Source organism: Cavia porcellus, unplaced genomic scaffold (assembly GCF_034190915.1).
Source record: "Cavia porcellus strain 051 isolate PalLab524CR breed Dunkin Hartley unplaced genomic scaffold, mCavPor4.1 scaffold_3, whole genome shotgun sequence".
Classification (NCBI taxonomy): Eukaryota; Metazoa; Chordata; class Mammalia; order Rodentia; family Caviidae; genus Cavia; species Cavia porcellus.
In genome coordinates, this window is record NW_026947486.1 from 36,297,044 (window position 1) to 36,319,899 (window position 22,856).

General features: G+C 42.3%; 1 protein-coding gene across 7 annotated transcripts in view; it reads left to right on the forward strand.

Annotated features, from left to right (window-relative positions):
- Eda (ectodysplasin A) overlaps positions 1-22,190 on the forward strand; it is a 583,517-nt gene extending 561,327 nt beyond the window's left edge. Inside the window, exons 3-8 of one of the 7 annotated variants that reach the window (XM_005004190.4) lie at positions 2,246-2,269; positions 7,465-7,644; positions 9,053-9,087; positions 10,008-10,059; positions 12,920-13,050; positions 18,305-22,190. In XM_005004190.4, the coding sequence (XP_005004247.1) occupies positions 2,246-2,269; positions 7,465-7,644; positions 9,053-9,087; positions 10,008-10,059; positions 12,920-13,050; positions 18,305-18,556 (674 nt within the window). In that variant the 3' untranslated portion in view covers positions 18,557-22,190. Of the gene's footprint in view, positions 1-2,245; positions 2,280-7,464; positions 7,645-9,052; positions 9,088-10,007; positions 10,060-12,919; positions 13,051-18,304 lie in introns of those variants that run through there. The other 6 variants (XM_005004192.4, XM_063246029.1, XM_003471017.4 and 3 more) reach the window with 6 other exon arrangements.
- Positions 22,191-22,856: the final 666 nt, after the last annotated feature.

The window sequence follows — 22,856 nt, forward strand, 5'->3', positions numbered from 1 at the left end:
TTGACATATAGAAAAGGGTTATTAAACATTTTGGATTTGGTCACATGTTATAAGTATGCTTAGGGAATTTCTAAATATGCATAAAAAGTTAATTATGATTATTTATGGGTACTTTAATGAGCTATTTTTCCCTTTGGTTTCCCATTTTATGTACTGTGTGTATGTGGGGTATATGTAATGTACATATATACCAATGTAAGGTTTATCTGATATAAAAATAATAGAAATTTTAAATTTTTTAAAAACTTCTTTTTCCCTCTTTTCACATGTGCATTTAAGTCAAACATCCTCCAGGAAGTTCTTTTTTCTCAGGTAGCCAGTATAGTCCCTGAAGTTTCCTTCTTTTGTTATCTTTCTATGCAACTATGAGTTCTTTGAGGATGGAGTGGTGTTTCACTGTTGACTAGTACCTTCCCTAGGCACTGTCAGTAAGGACTGGTTGGCTAGCTATGGTACACTTTCTTCAAACCCTGCTTTGAAGTTTGATATAACCATGCTATCCCTTAACCAGCCAAAATGGCCAAACCTTTGTCCAGGGCTAACACACCTTGGATATCAGGGCAGGATGGCTGCAGCAACTGTTATCTTGCTGCTTTCTGACACTGAAGTAGCTCACCAGCTGATTGGAGGGGCTGGACCATTTTCTGTGTAAGTCCTTCCTCAAACAGCTTTCCTTGTTCAAGGAGGAGGCCATTCTCAGTTTAGTGGTGTCTATGTAGGTGTGCTTTCCTGCCATCTTCCATGTACATTCTTAAGAACTCCCAATGCTGTTAACATAAAGGATGGGTTTCAAGAACTGATGTGAAGAACTGGGGGAAGGGGCTGGGGTATAGTGGAGCAGAGAGTGCTTACCTAGTATACATAAGGCCCTGGGTTCTATCCCCAGCCCCAGCCTCCTCCACAAAACACTAGGAAGTGAAGAAAGGAGGAAAAAGGACTATATGAGACTGGAGATAATGCCCTTCAGTGAAGATGGTTGCTCATTTCAACTTGAAATACACAGTACCTGCTACTGCACAGGATACCTGATCCTGCACACAATACCACTATCACATGTAAACTGCTTTATCAGGAAGTCAGCATCGACATTGGATTTTTAAGGAGCTTGAGTAGTTCTAATGTCCAGGCTACATATTCTAACTCCTAATAGAACTTGCTGTCATAGATAGAGATCATTCTATGTTTTGCACACTATATAATAATATGCAAATGTTTGTTGTTCTTTTTATAAGCTCCTGAGAGCACTGGCAATGGTTTAATGTTGTAAAATATTATCTTCATGGGAGTTTGAAACAGATTTTAAATACCTGTATCTAAAGAACACCAGTTCCATCTGCAGAATGAAGAGAATTGAATCACTAGGAGAGTAAAAAAAATAACTGGGGGCTGGGGATTTAGCTCAGCGGCATAAGCACCTGCCTTGCAAGCAGGCAGTCGTGAGTTCGTTCCTTGGTACCGATAAAAACGAAAAAGACAAAAAAAATAAAATAAAATAACTGAAAGAGACCTAAACCATGTGTCTAGGGAGTAACTGTCACCTAACTATATTGGAAATGCCTTGAGTTTTCAGAGTGCTTCTACTGATTAAAATTTCCTTCTTGAAGAGCAATTCCCAAGAAAATGCTTGTGATTTCACTGCTAATGAAACTGTTGACATTTTCTTTAAAGTGTCCATTAAGTTATGGTACATGACAATGGGAGTGCATGTGACCCCCATGTGAGTGTATTCTGTTTTCATAGCTGACAAATTAAACTGTCACAAGGAAGTGACCAAGGAGCAGGCTGCTTCCTGCTGGTCTCCTCCTTCCACGAAAACAACTTCTTTTCCTTTTCAGCTGCACCACAGGGGCCTTCATATCAGATCTCCACCTCAGTGCATAACTCTTCAACCTGAGGACTCGCAGGGTAAATGGAATGCCGTCCTTTGGTTGTTGAGTTGTGCATTTTTGGGTGTTTCATCTCTACAGAGAAAAACCAGTTCCCTCACCCCAAACACTGATGCTGAAAGATTTTTCTCCCTGGAAAAGATCCATCCTTGTAATTTTCATGGCCTCCATAGTTAAGAAACAGACGGGGGAGACTTGATAGCTGGGAAATAGATTGTCCAAAACCTGACCCTCAGTTGTGAGGCACTCTTAAATTTGTAATATTTTGAAAGTTCCTCCTAGGGACGGTCTACAAGAAGAAACTGTTAATTTTCAGTCATTTAATTTTTTGTTTTCTTTTTTTTTTTTTTTCCTAATAGGACCAGTCAAAAACAAGAAAAAGGGTAAGTCATGTCATTTCTAAAACTAAAAGACAAGTTTTTTTAAAAACCAAGGAAGTAGGATTTTTATATTAATTTCTCTCAACATTGGTTGCCCATTATTTTACTCATTCACATATGATCTGCTTGAATATTGTGATTTCCAAAGAACAAGAAATGATTCTTTAGTGATGATGCATGAAAAATAGGATTAATTCTATATTAACATATAAAAATGATTTTTGTGGTTTTTTCTTTTCTTATTCCTTCTTCTGTACAATGAATTTCAACCTCTTGCCATCACTTATCTTTACTCTTTCCCTTGCTTTTCTTTTCTCTTTTCCCCCTTCTTTATCAAATTAGTGATGAGGTATGAATGAAGGGAAGAGATAGCTTATGAGAAAAAGGTATATAGGGCCAGGGGTTTAGCTCAGTGGCTTAAGTGCCTGCTTGGCAAATGTGAGCTTGTAAGTTCAATCCCTAGTACAAAAAAAAAAAAGAAAGAAGGAAAGGAAGAAAGAAAGAAAGAAAGAAAAGAAGAGAAAAAGAAAAAAGTATATTGTCTATGGAAAGATATCAGTTCTTTGTTTCTTGACCTAAAGGTGTCCTTATTCAATTTCTCAGAAACTCAGAAAAGGTATATCTCTTTTTAGGAATTCAATATAAGGTTTTCTATTACTGGAAAAGTAGTCTGCATTGTTATTCTGGTCCTTAGTCTTCTTAAAGAAGCTTCTGTTTGGGCAATTCCACTGGGCCATTGCTGAGTAAGTCTCCCTTGCATCTGAGATGGGACTAACTAAGATCTTGATACATATTCACTTACTTGAAGAGCAGAGAATCCAAAGCAAAACAGCCTCCAAGGACAGGATTAGGCAATCTCCCTGCTCCTTAGAAGAAAAAGAAAACTGTGAAATCAGTTTATGTTTTTATTTTTTTCTGGGTTCTGACCTGGGGGAGGAAACTAATGATTTTTCATTAAAATTATTTAAGTGAAATGATTCTATCTTTTAAGATTTATAGAACTTTCTAGAATAGATTGTCAATCCCAGACTAGGCAAAAACGATTGGCTGACTGCAGGTGCAACTTGTCACATCTGTGATCACTAGGGTATTCTCGTGCCCTGTGGTACTCTGGTCCTTATGGCAAACTTGTATCCCTATTGTAAAGAAACTCAGAAGTGGCCTCCTCCTCAGGACCTGAGCTGAGTGAGGTCAGAAAACATCCAGAGAGCTGAAATCAGTGAGGAAATTTTTCTCTGTGGGGCCTGGGCATGTACCACCAAGGTAGTCTGTTTTTTTATGAAGTAAATTTGATTTTTCAAGCATTTAGTCTTAATTCTCATCACATCCCTTTAACACAAAAACTGTAACTCAGATTATTTCCCAGCACTGCTACCTTGTGTATGAGATGTTATTGGGAAGAGAATACACACAGCCTTAAACATTCACTTTGGGCTGATTTAGAAGCCATTTAATTTCAATTTTCTTGAACACAATGAGTAGGCACATGCCTGAAAAAGTAAATTGAATCGCTCACTTAATTTTCATCCTTTAGTGGAATTGTCCGGTTCCCACAACTAATACTCTCCCTCTCTCTCCTTCCCTCCTCCCCCCCACCCATTTCTCTGCCTCATGTGTGCATTCGCTCACTTCTCTCTCAACACTTGAGGCTTAACTAAAAGGTTAAGGAAGTGCTCCTTTGATGCAGTTAGCTTTAAAAGGAATGAGTATATCTTCTCATCTAAGACTACACAGAATAACTTTCTAACTACAGATATTTTTGGACTTTTGTATCGTGAGGTGTTCTTTAAACAAAATTAGAAAATCTACATAAGGAAGTCAATCCTTTAAAGTCATGGTTGGTGCGGAGATCATTTCTTTTCTTATTCCTTCTTCTGTACAATGAATTTCAACCTCTTGCCATCACTTATCTTTACTCTTTCCCTTGTTTTTCTTTTCTCTTTTCCTCTGGGCCTAACTTCCTGTATGAATATGAGAAACATACTTGCCTAATTGCAGGGAAGCTGAAGAGGACAAACTACAGAACTAGATCACAGCAGGAGCTTTTTCTCAAATATCTTCTGACATGTTTGAAGTGAACATTATGGTTACACTACAACCATTATTCTCTTGAACTAGAGGAGTTTCTGCCTGTAATTCTTCCAAAATTACATTAAGCAATTACAGGCAATTCACATTTTTGAAGCTTAAATTTGTGTTACACATGGAACACTCTCTAACTGGAAAAATCTCTGGTAGGCCTGTAAATTGTGGGACTCAAGATGGCCTAATATGCACCATCCTCTGTGTCTACTCCACTCACAAAATAAGATGGAGAAACAAACTTTTGAACCAGGCTAGAAAAGTTTACTAGCTGCTAAGGGTAAGACAGTCCTCCTTATGAAACCTCAGCCTGGAGGATACTTGGAGAAATCACTGGGGCCAAGCTCCTCATTTCACAGATGGTAAAACAAAGGCTCAAGGAGAGGAAGGGATTTGCCCAAAGTGTGTCTGTGGCAGAGCTGAGGCCTACTTATATCCTTATCTCCTGGGTACAGATTTATTGTTCTTTCCACTACACTAGGTAGAATTAAAACTTGGGCACTGAATAAGTCTAATTTGAAAGCTGCCCAAATCTGAAGGGAGATGGTTTTCCTATTCACCATCTTAAAATTGGCTAGATCTGTAAGCCTGGCAGATCCAATCTTTTGCTGCTAAGTGTGAGGAAAATGCTAAAGCTTGTGTCTGGAGGTCTTTAATGCTACAGGGGCTCTGTATGGAAGAAATACTCTCTGGTTCTTCATTGGGCGCCAAATATGGTAAGCCCAAATATTGTGTACAGTCATGTAAGTATTGTAATCTTTTTTTTAGTTTTCCTCACAATCCAGAAAGTTATATTTGTAATCTCCTTAACGCGCTATTGGAATCCCAGCAAGTTAATTTTAATCTATCACTTCCAATGCAACCCACAGCAAGAGTAAAGAAACCAAGACACATTCCATATGAAGGGCAGCCAAGCGGTCCTGAGTCCAATCCCTGTGAGGATGTGCACACAAAGGCCCCTGATCCTAGGCCTCTCCCAGAATTTATTATATTGTGAAGAAGGCGGTGGCTCAAGGATGAATGACAGTAAGGATGGTGGGAATTACGGAGTAACTTGAGCTGGCTAGCCAGGTGGGGAGAAAAGCACCTCTGCAAAACGCAGAGATCAAGATATGTAGAAGGATCAATTTGCATAATTTAATTAAGGTAGCAACTGAATTGTTTTAAGAGGCTGTTGCTTTGGTTTTTGGTATATAAATTTTTGTGCCCTGGGAAGTCATAGCCTCTTTACCTTGAGGTTCATACCCAGTTGACATTCTCAGAGCTGTTGGCTCTAACATCTCGCTGTGCTCATATCTTTTAGATAGAACTCTACGTGAGGAAACAGTAGACTGACTGTCAGCTTTAGAGATTACATACCAGTACCTCGGCCAGCCTTATTTGCAATGCTTAGAGTCAATTGAAAAGGAAACAAAATATCATAGCCAGCCCTGTACATACCAGTATAAAAAAATAAGTCTCCAAATAATCAAAGTTGCAGCAATTGTTTTACATTTAAGGGGAGTCACTAGACTTGTCTCCCACACCCGCCCCCAGGAAAGAGGCTCCACAAAGCAAATGTAGTTAGACATGGACAGTGGCTTCTTGAGTGGCTTTACTGTGAGGATTTTGTTTCTTGGATATAAGATATTATTCTTAAAAGGGTATTTGATAAATCAGGACAAGTTTCTTCTCCTCTCTAAGTCTGAGGAACAGAGAGTTGGAGTCATTAAGCAAGTTTTAAAGTGAGACTGGAGAGTATTGTATTTAAAAATAAAATATTACCCAAACTGAGAACATTGTTAGCAAGTCTTTTATAAGACTGCCACTCCTGTTACTTCCACAAAATTGTGAGAAGATGGTGAAGAGAAGACAGAAACCTGTGAGCACCTGCAGCCCTTGAATGGGCACAGAGCAGAGGAAAACAACAGTAGCTACTGGCAGGCCGTAGTTAGAACTCACTTCATGTGACTACTCCCTGGTGGTAATGTTGGAAAGACTGGAATATGAAGTAGAAGGCCTGCGATTGTTCTAGAAGGATAATGGAGAATAAAGAGGACAAGCTGATGAATATAATGCATAGTAATTTTAAGAACAGGGCCTCCAAAGAAAGAGTCTGAGAAATTAGATTATTTAGCCTATAAAAATGGAGGTTGACAGGTAACCTACCATCTTTGAGTATATGAGTATTATTATGTGTATGATGGTAACTATTCTTTTCTATCTACACAAAAAATAGAATACAAGTTTACATTCCCACAAGAGGGAGTTAAATATACCAAGCAATTTCCTAACTGTGAGCAATGAGGAGTGATAAACACTGAACATGTGACTAAGGGGATTTACAGTATTTCCTTTCCAACGGATTTTTAAAAATAGAATTCCAACTGATTTTTAAAAATAGAATTTAGAGAGGTCAGCTGACAAAGCAAATCCTACTGCCTCTTCCTAAAGACAATTTTGCCTCCTCTTCTTTCCTGTTGTTTCTTAATACCCTTAATCTATTTCTTTCTACCTTCCTTTCTCTTTCCTTCCCTTTCTGTGTTCCCATCCTTAATTTCCAAAACATCTTCCCATTTCTCATTTCAATTAGTCCTGACCCCAACTTTACCTCTACTTCCTGCATATCCTGACTCCTACTGGAACCTTCCTTAAACTATCGAAGTCAGGCTGTCCAATTTCCTCTCGTTATCCACATCAATCCCATCAAACTGGACAGTTATCATGAAAGTCCCAACTCATGAACAATAGCCCAATTCTAAAAAGAACCACAAAGTGACCATACGTCTGACTGCTTGGTATTTCTCATCCTTTGGACTCAGCTGAAATATAATCTCCTTTTTTGAAGTCTTCCCTGACCTCTTTAGCTTTTAATCTCTACATTTAATGTAGTACTTCTGCTGTTCTGAGACTGTGAGTGACTATTTCCTTGTGAAAGTGGAAACTGCTGAGGGACATTTATTTCTATATCTTCAAATATGGCTGGGAGGGTGTAGTTTCTGATAAAAATGTTGGCTCGTTAGCAGGGATTCTCAGAGAGCTGACTTTGTGTCATTGTAAGTTTCTAAAACTCCCAACAGTACACCCCTGACAATATACTCTTGGCTACAAATGTAATATTGATTCCTGTTTTTCAGGAAAGAAGACAGGGCCACCTGGACCCAATGGTCCTCCAGGACCTCCAGGGCCTCCAGGACCTCAGGGACCTCCAGGGATTCCAGGGATTCCTGGAATTCCAGGAACAACTGTTATGGGACCACCTGGTCCTCCTGGTCCCCCTGGTCCTCAAGGACTCCCTGGCCTCCAGGGACCTTCTGGTAAGTTTCCCTGTCTCTTTGCCTACCTAGGAACTTTATAAATATTTTTGCAGAGCAGGAATGGCTGACTCTGGGAGCAGTTTCCAATAGTGGTTCTGGGGTTGGTGTACAATAACAAATACAGATCTCCTCACCCAGTGTACAGATAGGAATTTGACAAGCCAGTAGGCCCTGACCTGCTCTAATTTGTTTGTACCACCTGTTCTTGCCCCATGTTATCACTTCCATCATAATTCCTCCCATACTCTAGGCTTTCCTATTACGGACCAGTAGTAAACTCATAAGAGCCTGAGCCGGAGGTCCTGGTGGCTCATTAGAATTCTTATGACGATGGTTTTGGTCTTCTCTGATTCACGGCATCGAACTCTACATACCGACGTTTTCTTGGAAATAATCTTCGGGGAGGAATGTTGGGAACTGGACACAATGACAAGCCCTAGGATAATTTTGTCCCAGGAACTCTGAAGTGCCTTTCTCATAGATGTAGAGAAGTAGTCACTGATGGTCAAGTAGTTGAAAATTTATGAGTCTCTCAAGCTATGGGTGCAGCAAACCCAAGGACCAAGGCTGTCCTGTCCCAGAACCAAGTGCTTCAGGAACTAGCTCATTGGCCCATCACACTGCCCATTTAAAAACCATTCATCCCTTTGCATCTTTCTTCAGGGACCAGAGGGCAGCCAAAAGGTATAACTGCAGATCCAAACTTGCCTAATTGAAGTTGACAGGAGTCAGAATACCTAGATTTATGTCAGTTATGTTTTCTCTTGCTCCCATTGTGTATCTTGGGGTTTTAAAGAAATGAACACTTCATTGCTGATTTTACAAGATCCAAAATTCAGCAGCAGACCTCAGATTCTCTAACTTGTAATTTAAAAAGAGCTAAGAGTGCTACCATGGCCACAAGAGACAGAATTAGCTTCCCCCATCCAATCATTCCACAAATATTAATTGGGCACTTTCTATGTATATGGCTAAGCTATCCCTATTCTCATGGAGTATGTACTACAGGAGAAGAGAGACAAAGAAACAATTTCTTTATAAATGACATTGGGCTCTCTGAAGATGACAGAAAGGGAACAAACAGAAGGCTAGAGAAGCAGGTGCCTTTTCATTGCCCTCCACTGATGTTCAGTGGGGCTTGCCTGTGCTAGTATTGGCAAAAGACCAACTTCCCTCTCTTGTGCTGTTCCCCAAAAGGAAGGTCAGGGATACCAAGGAGAAATAAGAGGTGTCCTTTCCCATCCAAGGATCCTGCCTTGTACTTGAATTCTTCCTCCAGCTTTAAGTCTTAGGGAAAGAAGCTTAGATCAGACTGCAAGGGGTAAGGCTCAGTACCACCGGCTGCTGAGGTGAGCCAAAAGGGCAGCAGAAAGAACAGGCCCTCTGACTGCAATATCTTATTTTACAGGTGCTGCTGATAAAGCTGGAACTAGAGAAAACCAGGTTGGCTAAGGATTCTTGTCTTTCTGGGAAGGAGGGAAGGCTATAGGCTTAGTGATATCTTTTAAGTCAGTTCCCAATGAAATTTTCTGAGGCCTTACTTTGTTAGGATTCCCTGGAGGTTCCGAGATTTTCATTCACATCCCTGTCCTATGTCTATGAATACGAAAGCTTTGCCGTAGGGCCTCCCTTTAGCTAAGGGAACCTAATCTGGCCAGGACCATTTTTCTTCCTTCCACCAAGAGAGTAAGAGTCACCACAGCCAAGCTCAGTACTCAGCAGAAATGAACTGCCAATCAGGCCTGTTCACCTGGGCTGCCAACTCTCCAGCCATCCTGTTGGCACTCAGATGCCTGGGATCAGAGCTGAGAAGTTTAAGATTATGTCCTTGAAAAACAGCCAAGAAGCTCCAGGCCAAGCCCAGCCTAGTTTCTCCCTTAATGGGTTGAAGGGCTCCTCCCTAGTCTTTGAGCTCCCTAATCTGTCTCTATTGGCAGGTTCTGCTGCCTGGCCTTGCCTTGTCTCAGCACAGCCACCCCACGACAGCTGTTTGGCCACAGTGATAAATCTACACAGCTGCACAGGGCTTGATGGTTTTGTAGGGCAATTTTATATCCATCACCTCATTTGATCTTCAAACATCCTGGTGAGACAGGCCAGACAGCAATTCTTATAACTCTTATTTTACAGTTGGGGAAATGAGGCTTAGAGGCAGTACGTTTGGCTGAGGTCTCACAGCGAGGAAGTAGCAGAGCTACAAAATCATATTACCCTTTAGTAGAAATACAGTCACTAACAACCCAAGACAGAGGAGAAGGATCGGGGTTGGGAAACAAAAGGAGTCTAGAAACCCAGAATAGAAACAGAAACCTGTGGCCAACAAAGTGGCCATAACAGTGACGACTCTATCCTTATCCTCCCAGCCGGCTGTGGTGCATCTACAGGGCCAAGGGTCAGCAATTCAAGTCAAGAATGGTAAGAATCAAAGTGGGCTTCCCCTAAAAGCAGCTGCTCCCTTCTCTCATCCCCACCTTCCAAATAATCACCCAGTTTAGTTCCTCCCAGGCCTCTGAGGCACCCTTGGCACCGGAGGCTATTCAGTACTTCATCTTGCCCTCTGCTGGCTGTCCTGTATAACTGCTTTCATCAAGACCAGTTGCTGTACCCAAATTGCATTTAGAATTCACTGGTGAGGGAGCCAAAAGGGACTTGAAACATCATTTACCTAAATATTCTTGAGGGATGGAGGCTACAGCAGAGTCACTATGGAGACGTACGTAGTTTTATAAGCATTTTCACAATACAAATTGGAAAAGGGAACACTACATAAAGTTAAATTCTTCTTGTGTGATGACTACATGGAAAATGGGTGGAAGGAGCACGTCTATCAGGGAAATGGGGCATACTATAATCTCCAGGACATATAGATATATTCTAGTGTCTATTAAAAGGAGAATGTTTTCAATGAAGTGGAGAAACACTGATTTAATATAATCCCTATGTTTAAAAGATGGGGAAGCAGAGTCCCTGAGAGATTGTATAGTACCATAATAAATCATGCTACCTCATGTATACATGGTACTTTAGTTTCCTATGTGGTTTTTTTGTGTATCTTCATTTGACCCTCACAACTACCCTATGTGGTAGGTATCAGTTCCTTTTTTTGTCCTTTTTTTGTTTTTTGTTTTTTTTGTTTGTTTTTATCGGTACCAGGGTTCGAACTCACGACTGCCTGCTAGCAAGGCAGGCGCTTATGCCGCTGAGCTAAATCCCCTTTTACAGAGATGGAAATTGAAGCCCAGAGTAGTTAATTAACTGGCCCAAGATTTCATAAGCTTAGGAGCTAAGATTCAATATTATGCCTCACTGACTCTTTTACTTTGCTATGCTACTCCAATTTATATATACTCCATTGAATGGTTAAGTTTATTTTTCCCCAAAGAGACATGAACATTCATTAATGAACAGTACTTTGAAATAATGTCCTGTCCCCAGGATGCCCAAAGTATAAGATAGATGAACCCCTAGAAGCCTTGAGAAGAATGAGCTAGCCAAGGTGCTTAGGGGGCTTACAGTGGAAGGAAGGGGTTTTGAGTACAGAAATAGTAAGTGAAGGTGGAGATCCCCGTTCCATGGAGACAGCTTCTGCAGTAAGAGGCAAGTTGGTTCCGAACTGGCTTTGTTGTGCTTCCTTAACGGTGGAACATAACTGCACTCTTGACTACCACCTGGATGCCTGACTTAATAGCCTCAGAAGTATAAATAGGAGCAGAATGGCACCGAAAACCAAAAAGTCCTGCTGGGGACCAGGTGCAGTGAACTACAGGGCCCTAGGTGAGCCATGATCACCGTCTATCCAGGGAGGACTGGGACAGACAGGAAATAAATTTGTTTGGGTGTCTACAGTGGTGGACTCAGTGTTTATTCCATGCCAGCAGCTGATTTCACTTATACTACCATAGGGCAAGACTATTTCTAGTCCTTCTGTAGTAGTCCATGCTGACCTTTTGTCCCATCAGAAATAGTGAGGAGGCCAAAAGTAAGCCTCTTATACCTCAGAGAGGCAGGCTTGCTGAACTGAGCATAGATGAATGTTAAGAACATAATCTCTTGAGTGAAAAGAGGTGGCAGAGAGAGAAAAGGTTCTACAGGGTTGAGCTCTCTTCTCTCATGGTGGGAAGCAACATTACTCTTTCTGAAGGCTGGGAAGGGCAGTTTTCCTCTACCCTTACACACTAATGTCCTGTGATTGGGGTAAAGCTAAAATATAGATGCTTTGCCAAGGGTGCCTCAGCCCCTAGAGACCCTCCCCTATCTTTCTGGCTGCCTGTACTACAACCCAGAGGTCTATGCCCCCCTCTCGTAGAGATTCCTCTCACCTATGGGGCCTTGTGACTGGCAGCTACACAATCCAGCTGCCATGCAGGCTGAATCATCCCTGATCTCTGAAGATCCTCTAGAAACACAGTTCTTTGGACTGAGTGGTTTTCAGGGGACCTTGAGAAGCTTTACAGAAAGAAGTGAATGTGATAGAGCTGTAGAAAGGAATCTCTCAAGGAAAAGAAGAAAACTTAGGAACCTGTGAGACAGTAGAGGAATTCAGGCAGTATGGCTGGAGAAGCAAAATTGAATAAGAACTACCCTGCCACTAAGAGCCTGAATTCTGCCTGTGTAAGAACCATAATAACAAAGAAAATAGGGCAGTGATTGGTGCCTTCCTATCAAATTCCAATTAGAAAGTGTTGGTTACAATGATCCTTCCAGCAAGGTGTGGTGGTGCACGACCAAAATCCCAGCACTGGAGGCTGACAAAGGAGGATTGTTGCAAATTTGAGACCAGCCTGTACTACAAAGTGAGTTCAAAGCCAGCCTGAACTGCATAGCAAGACCCTGACTGAAAAAGACCAAAATAAATAAATAAAATTTTTAAAAATCTTTCCACATGGAAGGGTCAGGATAGGAGGGATAAACACGGATAAACAGACCCCAGGATCCCTGAAGCAGGCCCAGATACCCACTGTACTTCCAGATGTTCCTCTTCTTTCTTCTTTCTTTGTTCTTCTTCTTCCTTCTTTCTTTCTTCTTTGTCCTCTGTCTTCTTCTTCCTTCATCTTACTTCTTCTTTTTGTACCAGGAACCAAATTGAAGACCTTGCACTTGCCAGGCAGGCACTTATGCCACTGAGCTGTATCCTTGGTGCCCAGATGCTCCTATTGAAGCTGGACCATCTCAGTCACATGGGACAGGGGTGGAGAGCTGTGTACTGCTTGGTATTGTTTCTATTGCCCAGATTATTCTGACATGTACTGAGTGACTGCCCTTCTCTCATACTGAGATCTTTCAGGTGGAGTGCTCAATGACTGGTCTCGCATCACTATGAACCCCAAGGTGTTTAAGCTACATCCCCGCAGTGGGGAGCTGGAGGTACTGGTGGACGGCACCTACTTCATCTATAGTCAGGTAGAAGTGAGTACTGTCTCAGGCCTAACGCTTCTTATATCCAGAATGCAGATCTGGTTCAGGCCACATGGGGGCGATGTGGAGCCAGCCAAAACCTTGCAATGGCAAACTTGCTGCTTTGGCCGGTGAGGGGGTTGGGGCCATCCACTGGGAGTGAATTGAAAGGGGAGGGAGCTGTTTCTTTTTCATTTCTTCCCCCATAGCCAAACATTTAAAAACTGTGAAAAAAGGTCCCTTCCATACCCTGCTGATTACCTGGTAAAGGGTGCCAGGCTCTTCTTTCCTTTTTGAACTATTTGTTTCTACTCTCCAACTTGAACTTGGTCTCAGCAGTTTTAGAAAACCAGTTCCTGGGCTGCTAGGAATGCTTCCCTACAATGCTGCTAGCTTGGGCATTAGAATAAATTGTACTCCTTCGGGCCCTCTCTCCACCTCAAAAAGATTTCTGACTGCCTTCCCTTTCTCTTTCTCCCATTTGTTTCTGTGTCTTTCTGTTTGTGTTATTATTGTCCCTGTTCTGCTGTCATTATCCTGGGCCTTCTCCCTTTGCCTTTGTCCTTTTCCTGCTGTGGGCCCATTCCCCAGGTCTGCTAGTGTCCATCTATTTTCACTCCTCATTGTGTGCCTCCACTGGGGGTTTCCTTAAAGCTGGAGGTAGATGACCCTTGAGGTTGGGACTCCTGAGGTGGGCAGCAAGCAGGACAGAAGGACCTTGGAGCCAGCAGATGGATTTCACAGGACAGTGGCCAGAGAAGGTGGGTTAGCAGTCATTTGTTGGGCATACTGAGCATTCCAGCATAGTTTAGTCCTGACCCAAGAGATTATATTGCACCTAAATATACACTGCTCCCACTCAAAGAGCCCATGAAGGGAGTCACCTTTCTCATAACGTGATTTACAGTATCAGATAAAGGTCCCAACCCCTATAGGGCATGTGGATATAAGCCCCAATGTCCTATGGACTAAGCTTTATTTGGTGGCATAGAATCAAAGCTTGAATGTCTAAGGGTAACAAAATATGGTAAAACTTAAGTTTTTGGACATAAGAGAGACTTAGAAATGGTCCCTCAAGGCTAGGATATTCTCACAATATCAAGCCATTGAGCATAGGTTCCTCCTGGCCACAAAGTAAAATCAGAGGACTGATTTTTGCCCCTCCAATTTTATTCTATATCAGATGTGGTAGTTAGATGTCCATCATTCTGGCTCTATTTCCTCAGTCATAAGATGAGGAGTCAGGAGTGCTGTGACTCAGGGAAAGAGGCTCAACCATGGCAAGGGGCCACTGAAGCTGAGGGAACTTCTGTTAAAGAGAGCAGAAGTAGCAAGTCTCTACTGGGATCGGTGACTTCTTTTTATTTAAAGAAACAATAAACAAAACAGAAAAAGGGTAGAAATAATGCATAATTTCTTTTTTTGGTACCAGGAATCAAACTCATGGCTTCACGTTTGCCAAGCAGGCACTTACACTGAGCTAAACCCCCGGCCCTAATACATAATTTCAAAGAAAAAATAAACAGTAAGAAATCACTAGTTGATAATTACATATTGTCCTCTTACAAATAGTTGTTCAAGTTACAAAAGTGAAGCATACAAAGTAGACATTCAAACAGTGAGACTGCAAACGGTTCTGTTCAACTATCCAACGAAAACTTAGTAATATGGTTATCAGTCCTACACACTTAAACATACATCCAGTTATTTGTATCTTCATGTATGTTAAGTTTAAACAAACCAAAGCAGGTTAAAATCACTCTGAACAAAGAATAATAGTATTGCTGGATTTCCCATCATGATACCACAGGATCAGCAGTAGGTACTGTACTGTCTCTTTTTCTTTAAAGTAGTTGTTCATTTCATCATGCATTATAAGATCATTTCTCATAAACTGTTTATAGGTTCTACACACGCATATGTCTCTGCATGTATTTCTATCCTTTCTATAACAGGGAGGAACAAAACAAAAAATTCCTATAAACACATGAAATGAAAAAGACATATAAAACCACAGTACAAGATAATCTACAATGGTTACTGTGTTGTCTCTTGTTATCTTCCATAGAATTGTCTATATCATCAGTTATAGTATAATTGAATATATAGCAGTATAAAACAATATTAATAAAAACAAAATATTGTAGATAGTGTAAAATTTCAAAAGCAAGTAATAATCAAACCAGAATGGGTATCATAGTGAATTTTGTCATCTTCAGTGTAGTTACTTATACTCTCAGACTTGATACTATCAATCATAACAGTTTTGAATAAAATCCATCGATACCAAACAGCAATCTAACAAACCAGATTCAACTAAGATCAGACATGGTAAAACATTATAAGTTATACATGGCTCCAGATTAAGTTAATAGGGAATTAAGGATGATTACTATACAATATCCTGCTATTTTGGGGATAGCTGTCTTTGCCCTCAGGTCTAGTACAAGTAGACAAACTGTGACAGAATATGATTTCTCTAAACAGAGCAGTGTGAGTAATATGGGTTTTAAACCCTGATACACTATTAACAATATTCTCTGCCTTCTTTTTTTAGATTATTCCTCCCTTTTCACTCCCACATGGTGCACTATGCATTTGGGGGGCCCACCAACTCCCTCAGTTTTTAAATTGAGGGGCCAACCTGCTATTTTACCTAAGTGGTTCAAAACCTCTTCCCTCTTGGACTTGATCTCAAGTTGTATTCCTTTACCTACAAAACTTGTCTTTCCAATGTATCTGCAGGTGCTGGTTGAGTAGCCCCTATTACTTTCTGGTTTCCTATCACATAGAGCATTGTTTTCCCACATTTGATTTTCAGTCTTTAAATACTTTTTCAGGTTAACTATATTTTCAACATAGAGCATCTCAGTGGACCCTGCCTCTTGATCTACTCTGCCTGTGTTTATTTTTTTCTTTTATTTTTTTAGTGTATCAAGGCCATCTATATTAGAGATTATAGCCAAACTTCTCTGCCTCATTTCTGCTGTACTATTTTTCTGCCACTAGTTGTCTGCTTGTTTCCATCATTCCACTTTCTGCTCCATTCATTGAGGCCTCTCTGCCACTGTTCCTGAAATCCTGGTACTTTTTTCTCTCTCTAGAATGTCTTCAATATTCTCTGTAGGGTTGGATTGGTGGTCACAAATTCCCCCAGTTCCTCTTTGTCTTGGAAGCATCTTGTTTCTCCATTAATTTCTAGAGACATTTTTTCAGGATACATCAATCTGGGCTGGAGGTTATTTTCTTTTAGGGCTTGGAATACTTTCTTCTTGATTTGATGGTCTGTGTCAAGAAGTCTGCCATGAGTTTGATGGGTTTTCCTTTATAGGTTATGTGTTTCTTTTCTCTGAGAGCTTTTAATATTCTGTTCTTATATTGAATTTCTGGGATCTTGATTATTATATGTCTGGGTGTGGCTCTGTTTTGGTTGTAGTTGGCTGGAGTTCTGTATGCCTCATACATCTGAATATCATTTCCTTTTCCTATGCTTGGGAAGTTTTCCTTAATTATTTCTCTGAATAGCCTTTGTATTTCCTTTGTTTTTACTACTGCTCCTTCATTCACATTCTTTATTCTTAAGTTATAGATCCTCTTGTCCTTTTCTAGCCTTTGTGTTGTTACTGCCTGTTTTCTTGTTATTTTTAAGAAATCTTTCCTTTCATGATCACATATTGCAAACCTGTCTTCAAGTTTTGATAATCTATCCTTAGTTTCTTTCAAGCAGTTTTGCCAGCTTTCAATGGAGTTTTTAATTTCCTGATAATCTCTTTGAATCTGCTTCGTGTATTCTAGGTTTTCTTTATATTCTCTCCTTTTTTTGTCATCCTCCCTTCTTCCGTCTGTGTCTTTTTGAGAAGTGCTTAGCATTTCTTTTATTAACCTACTTACATCTTGCTTTACTTGATTAAATATTTCACTTTTGAGCTGGTCTGTGAGGTCCTGAGTATATCTGTTTATGTCCACTGATGCTTTGTCTGATATTGCATGTTTGCTGCCCTCAGCCTCTTTTGTATTTACCTCTCCTGGATCGATGCTCTCAGGACTGGGGTCTGGGGACTTTTTCATGTTTTTTTCTCTTGTCATGTTTTTGGTTTCTTCCATACAGGTATATAGAGGAGGTCCCAGCCCTTTCCTTGTTGGTTATGGTTCTTCTGAAGCATGCTGGCTAGGGTTTTCTGTCCTCTCCAGTTTGCTGTTGGTCACTGATGTGCAAGCAGGGGTAGCATATGCTGGCTTCTCCCCTCTGGGTCAGTCAACCTGTGGGGGCCTTCACTGCGTTAGTGTGCACTTCGCATAAAAAATTGAATTGGGATGACTTACTGGGTCCTGGCCAGAGGCATGACCCAGGCCAAGCATATCCCACCAATCTGGTCTGGAAAGGGAACAACAGACTGAAGTCACTGCTGTTCCTTGTTCCTGCCCATCCTTCCAATTCTAACATGTTGTTCAGTTGGTCAACCCTTTCCCGTGGCAGGGTCTTATTCCCAGCACTTACCGCAGGTCTCTTGCCAACTCTGTTCTTCATTGGGCTCGCCAACCTCTGACTTCAGCACAACCACAGTTCTAGCAAGTCACAGCAGTGGGAGTTTGGGCCACTCGGCAAGCAGTGGCTGTGCGAGTTCGGGCACTATGACGAGGGCACTGTGACCACTAATCTTAGCTGCTCCAATGGGACTGCATGTTTGACCAGTTGTTTTCCTTTTAATTTTTTCCTGGATTGAGAAGATCCATTTCCCTCTGTCCGGACTTCCCCATGATGTTTGATTCTGGCATCTGAGTTGTCTGTCTCAGGGAGCCTCTGTATTCTGCTGCTTATCTATCCACCATCTTTAGCTCCCAGATGGGTAACTTCTCAGCTTAGTCACAGTCTTGGGGGATTGAAATGGGGAGTTTCTGTTTGAAACACTGACTGAGCATCTGAGGTATGCATACCACTGTGCTTCCTGCCAGCAGTAGGGAGACGGATATGTAATGACAGGGCAAACAAGACATAGTTTTTGTCCTCCCAGAGTTTGTGACAGGCACACTGTTGTAAGAAAGGTTTGTTTAAACATCTGAGTTTCGAGAACTATGGGAAGGAAAACCTATAAACCTGTCACCCTGCTCTGACTTTTGGCCCTGTTGCATTTCTTCAAGTGGCAGTACCCCTCCCCAAGATATATTGGCAGTTTATCAGAGAAGGTTCTGTCTAGTCACCACAGGGGAGGGCCCCCAGTCTCTCTTTCCTCTCTTCCCCAATCCTTTCTTGTTGCCTCTCACCCAGGTCTACTACATCAACTTCACTGACTTCGCAAGCTATGAAGTGGTGGTAGATGAGAAGCCCTTCCTGCAGTGCACCCGCAGCATCGAAACAGGAAAGACCAACTACAACACTTGCTATACTGCGGGTGTCTGCCTCCTCAAGGCCCGGCAGAAGATCGCTGTGAAGATGGTGCATGCTGATATCTCCATCAATATGAGCAAGCACACAACCTTCTTTGGAGCCATCAGGCTGGGTGAAGCCCCTGCATCCTAGATTCTCTCCATTTTGCCCTCACCCATACCCCTGCCCCAGGTTTGGGAGCCAGGACTCCCAGAACCTTTAAGTGCTGCTGTGGAGTGAGGTACATTGGCATTGCAGTCAGAGAAAAATGCCCCAGTGCTATTTATTCCCAAGTGATTCCAGAAGACAGGGCCTACTTGACTTCCCATAATGCCCTTCAGTTCACAGAAGAGTTGATGGAGCCCCAGGGTTTATAGGAAGCACAACTTTCTTTGGCTCTACATTGACCAGCTTAAGGCATAACTCTTCAACCCTGAGGTCCCTGTTGTCCGTTTTACCATTTGTTGCACTAATGTGAGGATCCAGAGTAGCAGGCCAGATAAAGTGAAGGTGCACTCCGGACTCTGGGGGTGACCCATCTGACCCCACGAGGGCCTAAGCTTCTCTGTTGGCTAGGCTGATGATGGGGTAGCATTAGTTTGCAGGCTAAGGAGAGGACTAGGGAGGGAAAAGGTAGACAGTTGTGGCAGAGACCAAGCAGGCATCCTTGACAGTAGAAGCATTCTTGCTCCTCTATACTATGACCTTAAAGAGAATTCAGAAAGCTCTTCCCACTTAGGCTGAGAGCCATACTGTGACAGCTGTCTAGGCTCCAGACTCAGGAGCTTTGTTCTCCCTTGGAACCATCACAGGAATGGTCACAACCCTGCTTGGATAGGAAGCTGAATCTGTGCTTGGGGCCTCATGTCTCTCACTTTGTTTACAGCTATGCTCTATGCTTCCTAGGGCCCCCTCCCAATCACCATTCCCCCACCCAGCCTCACTACAACTCCTCTTATACTTTTTCTTCACAGAGCCTACCTCTGTCTGAGACAGGTGCTTAACCAGGGACCTGTGCTCACAGCAGTCTGAAATATTCCTTAACTTACCTGGACACAAAGTGAATTTTCCATTAATACAGGTATTATTCATCTGATTACAATCAAGCTGCGTCTGGAGGGAAGAGATTGGACTAGCTGATATTTAAAAATCCCTTCAAGGTCTAATAAGAGGCAGCTGCCATAATAAATTTCTAAATTCCCAAACCCTAGATCAGCGATGGCAAACCTATGGTATATAGGCCACAGTGGGGTGTTGTTATCATTGAAAACTCTAAAGGGTTCACCATCATTGCCCTAGACTATGGTCAGGCAGCAGAAAGGCAGAGTTTTTCTACCTCACAGTAAAGAGCAAGAGGTAGGAATCCGTGGGGACATTCCTCTAAGTTTTCTGCAGCCCTAGTGATCATTAAGTCAGACTTTATTTGAGAGGATAGCAGTCAGTGGCTTCCTGACCAAATTGCTTCAGAAAACTATGACAGAGCATCGTTACTGCAGAGATCTGTGCTGCTCCTTGAAGTCAGGCTTAGAAGCATCCAGAGTCTCGGCACATACAGGGCTCTACCCTCTAGTTCAGTGCACAGACACCTTCCCCTACCCGCAAGCTCCCCATTTGGTCATATACTAGGACCATTCAAGTGTCTTACATGGATGCAACCTATGCTAGGTCTGGCCCAAAGCTGGGATTGTCACCCTTGTACAGATAGCTGAAATCTGCCAAGAACAATAGGCGGTTCTTTCTGAACTGTACCTTCCCCTTCTAAGCAACCACACTGGCCTTTCAAGGATCTGGGCACAAGGTGGTGGGCCAGGCCTTCAATGTCTGGTTGCTAATGACACCCCTGCAACCCGAGATGAAGTACACTTTAGACAGGAGTCCTGTAAAGTGCCTTAGACACTATGCAATTGTAGCAGAAAATGATGAAACTGCTTCTTAAAATTCGGAAAGTACTTTCTGTTATTTCCTTTGAAGAGGACAGGACAGAGATATCTAATGCTTAGCTGAGGCACAGGGAGTTGAGGTGCCTGACTGTGCTGTCACCCAGTTTAAAACACAAACATGGGTTTCAGCCAGGTCTGACACACAAGAGAGAAATAATCAAGGTGCTAATAAAGAACTAACATCCTGAGGGTTCCAAGGAGAAACCCAAAGATGCACATTTTTATTGATGGTAATACTGCCAGGGGCTCTGTGGCAAAAGAATCAGATGTTTCTCTTCAAACAGCTGCTGGCCTTAGAGCTCTCTGTTCAGAAGAAGGTTCTTGGCACCATGTCCAAGTAGCAGGCATCAGAGACCCACAAGACTGGTGGCCCACATTTCTTTTACCCATCCAGTGAAATAAGCAGCTGTCACTTGTGGGCAAGTTCCTTTCATTTCTCTCCAGGAAGCTTCCAGGAGTCCACTCACTTCTCATCACACTAAGTGTGAGTCCTTATCTCATTTTCCATCCCCTAGAGACCTTGATACTTTCAGGGCCTCTGGCACCAGGAATGAAAGGAAGATGTAAAAGAGGACTGGTTCTAAAAAATGAGTGTGAGGAGAGAGGAGGAAAAGGCTTCCTAGTTGTGCCCCTAAACAGTGTTCTGACCCCCACCCCATTCTCCAGAATGGTGGGGGCTGAACCCTCAAAAGGAACCCTAGAGGAAAAGGGATAGTGAAGAAAGGAACAGGTAGCCAGGGAGCCCTGTTGAAGCAAAAGCATTGGCGAAGTGGTGAAGTGGTTTACTGATAGAAGACTGTGGACATAGATTTACAGTTTGTAACTATGCTGGTGTGAGTTTACCAGAGGGCCAAGGCTAGCATGGAGAATGGGACAAGGACATCTTTGAGTAAGCAGACGACAGGGGTTGAAAGGAGAATAGCATGGCAGGGGCCTCAGCCAGTTGCTTGGGCTTCAACAGCCAGTCTGCCACAAAAGGCAGCTGTCTTCAGCTGCTGATCTCCTGGATCCCTGGAAACTGTAGTGTTTGCTTTGTTTTCTCTTCATGTCTTCAGAGCCAAATTTCTTTTGCTCAAAGGAAAGGACTAGAAACCTTGGAGATGGGCAGAGGCTATGGTCCATGTGTTTTGTGTCATTTCCAGTAGATGCAAATAGATTCAGAGAAATTTACAGGGATTCAGAGAATAAAGCAGGCCTCTAGAGGGAATAAAGCCCAACCTGCATGTCACCCTGTAATACTTAAGTAGAAACCGATGCTTAGAGAGTAATGGTTACCTACTCAAGGCAATGACCAAGTTCAGACGTCCAGACTCAGCAGACAGAAGGGAGGATAGGCCGTCCTTGTCCCACATAGCCCCTTATTTCTTCCCCACACAGCTAGAAGTGTTTGGCCCCCTTCAAGGGCCTAGCCAGACAGAGAGAGCAGCTGTAGCCTTCATTAGAGCTCTGCTTCTTCCCCAGGTGCTCACTTCACTCTGCCTCAGGATTGGCCTGCTGCCAGGAAGTCCTTAGGCCACCCTAAGTGTTCCCTCAGGTCCCCTACTGAACCCAGGCCAAGCTAGGGTGAAGAAGAAATAGGATACTTTTTTTAAATCCCTTTCAGGGCTCTCTCCAGGAAGGGTTGGGGTGTGTCTTACCTATTGAAAGAGCTTCCAGCTAGGATGGAGTGGGGTGAACTTTGTTGTGAGAATGGCCTGGAGCAGGCCCAATGCTGCTTTTGGGGGTCAGCATCCAGTGTGAAACACTGTGTATATAAACTATATATAATGTATATAAACTGGGATGTAAGTTTGTGTAAATTAATGGTTTATTCTTTGCAAATAAAGTGCCCCCATTCTTGAAATTAATTGGAACATTTCCTACATGTTAGGTGCTTCTTTGCAAATGAGGCCATGTGTAAGCTAGGTGAAACATCAAGGCATCCATTACAGAAGGAGCACTATAAGGGAAGATAGTCTGCCAAGAATTGTAATATATGCCTATAATCCCAGAATTCTGGGAAGCTGAGGCAAAAACATTACAAGTTTTGGCCCTGCCTAGGCAATTTAGTGATTTAATGAAATCCTATCGCCAAAAAAAAAAAAAAAAAAAAAAAAAAAAAGGTTGGGATATAACTCAGTGCAAAGGACCTGTGTTCAGTCCCTTGTGGTGTGTGTGGGGGTGTCAATTTCCAGTTAAAACATATTGCATTCTCTCTGCCCCAGTGACATACCTCCATCTCTGTCACCATTGCTCTTCTCCTGGAACCGTATGTCTGGGTAGCTAGATAGTTACCAGAAGTAATATTGTCCTGGAGCAGAGACATACCACATGGACTCATCCATAATTCAAGACCGTGTCATCTATAATAGACATTTCAGACTTAGAACCAAAACAGCTTGGAGGAATCCAGAATTCAGCTTCTCACTAAAGTATCGCCTCAATTTGCAAATGAAGAGATCTGTGCTCAGCGATTTTAAGTATCTCACCCTAGGTTATCCAACTAGTGGCAGCCTGCTCTGGGTCCCAATACT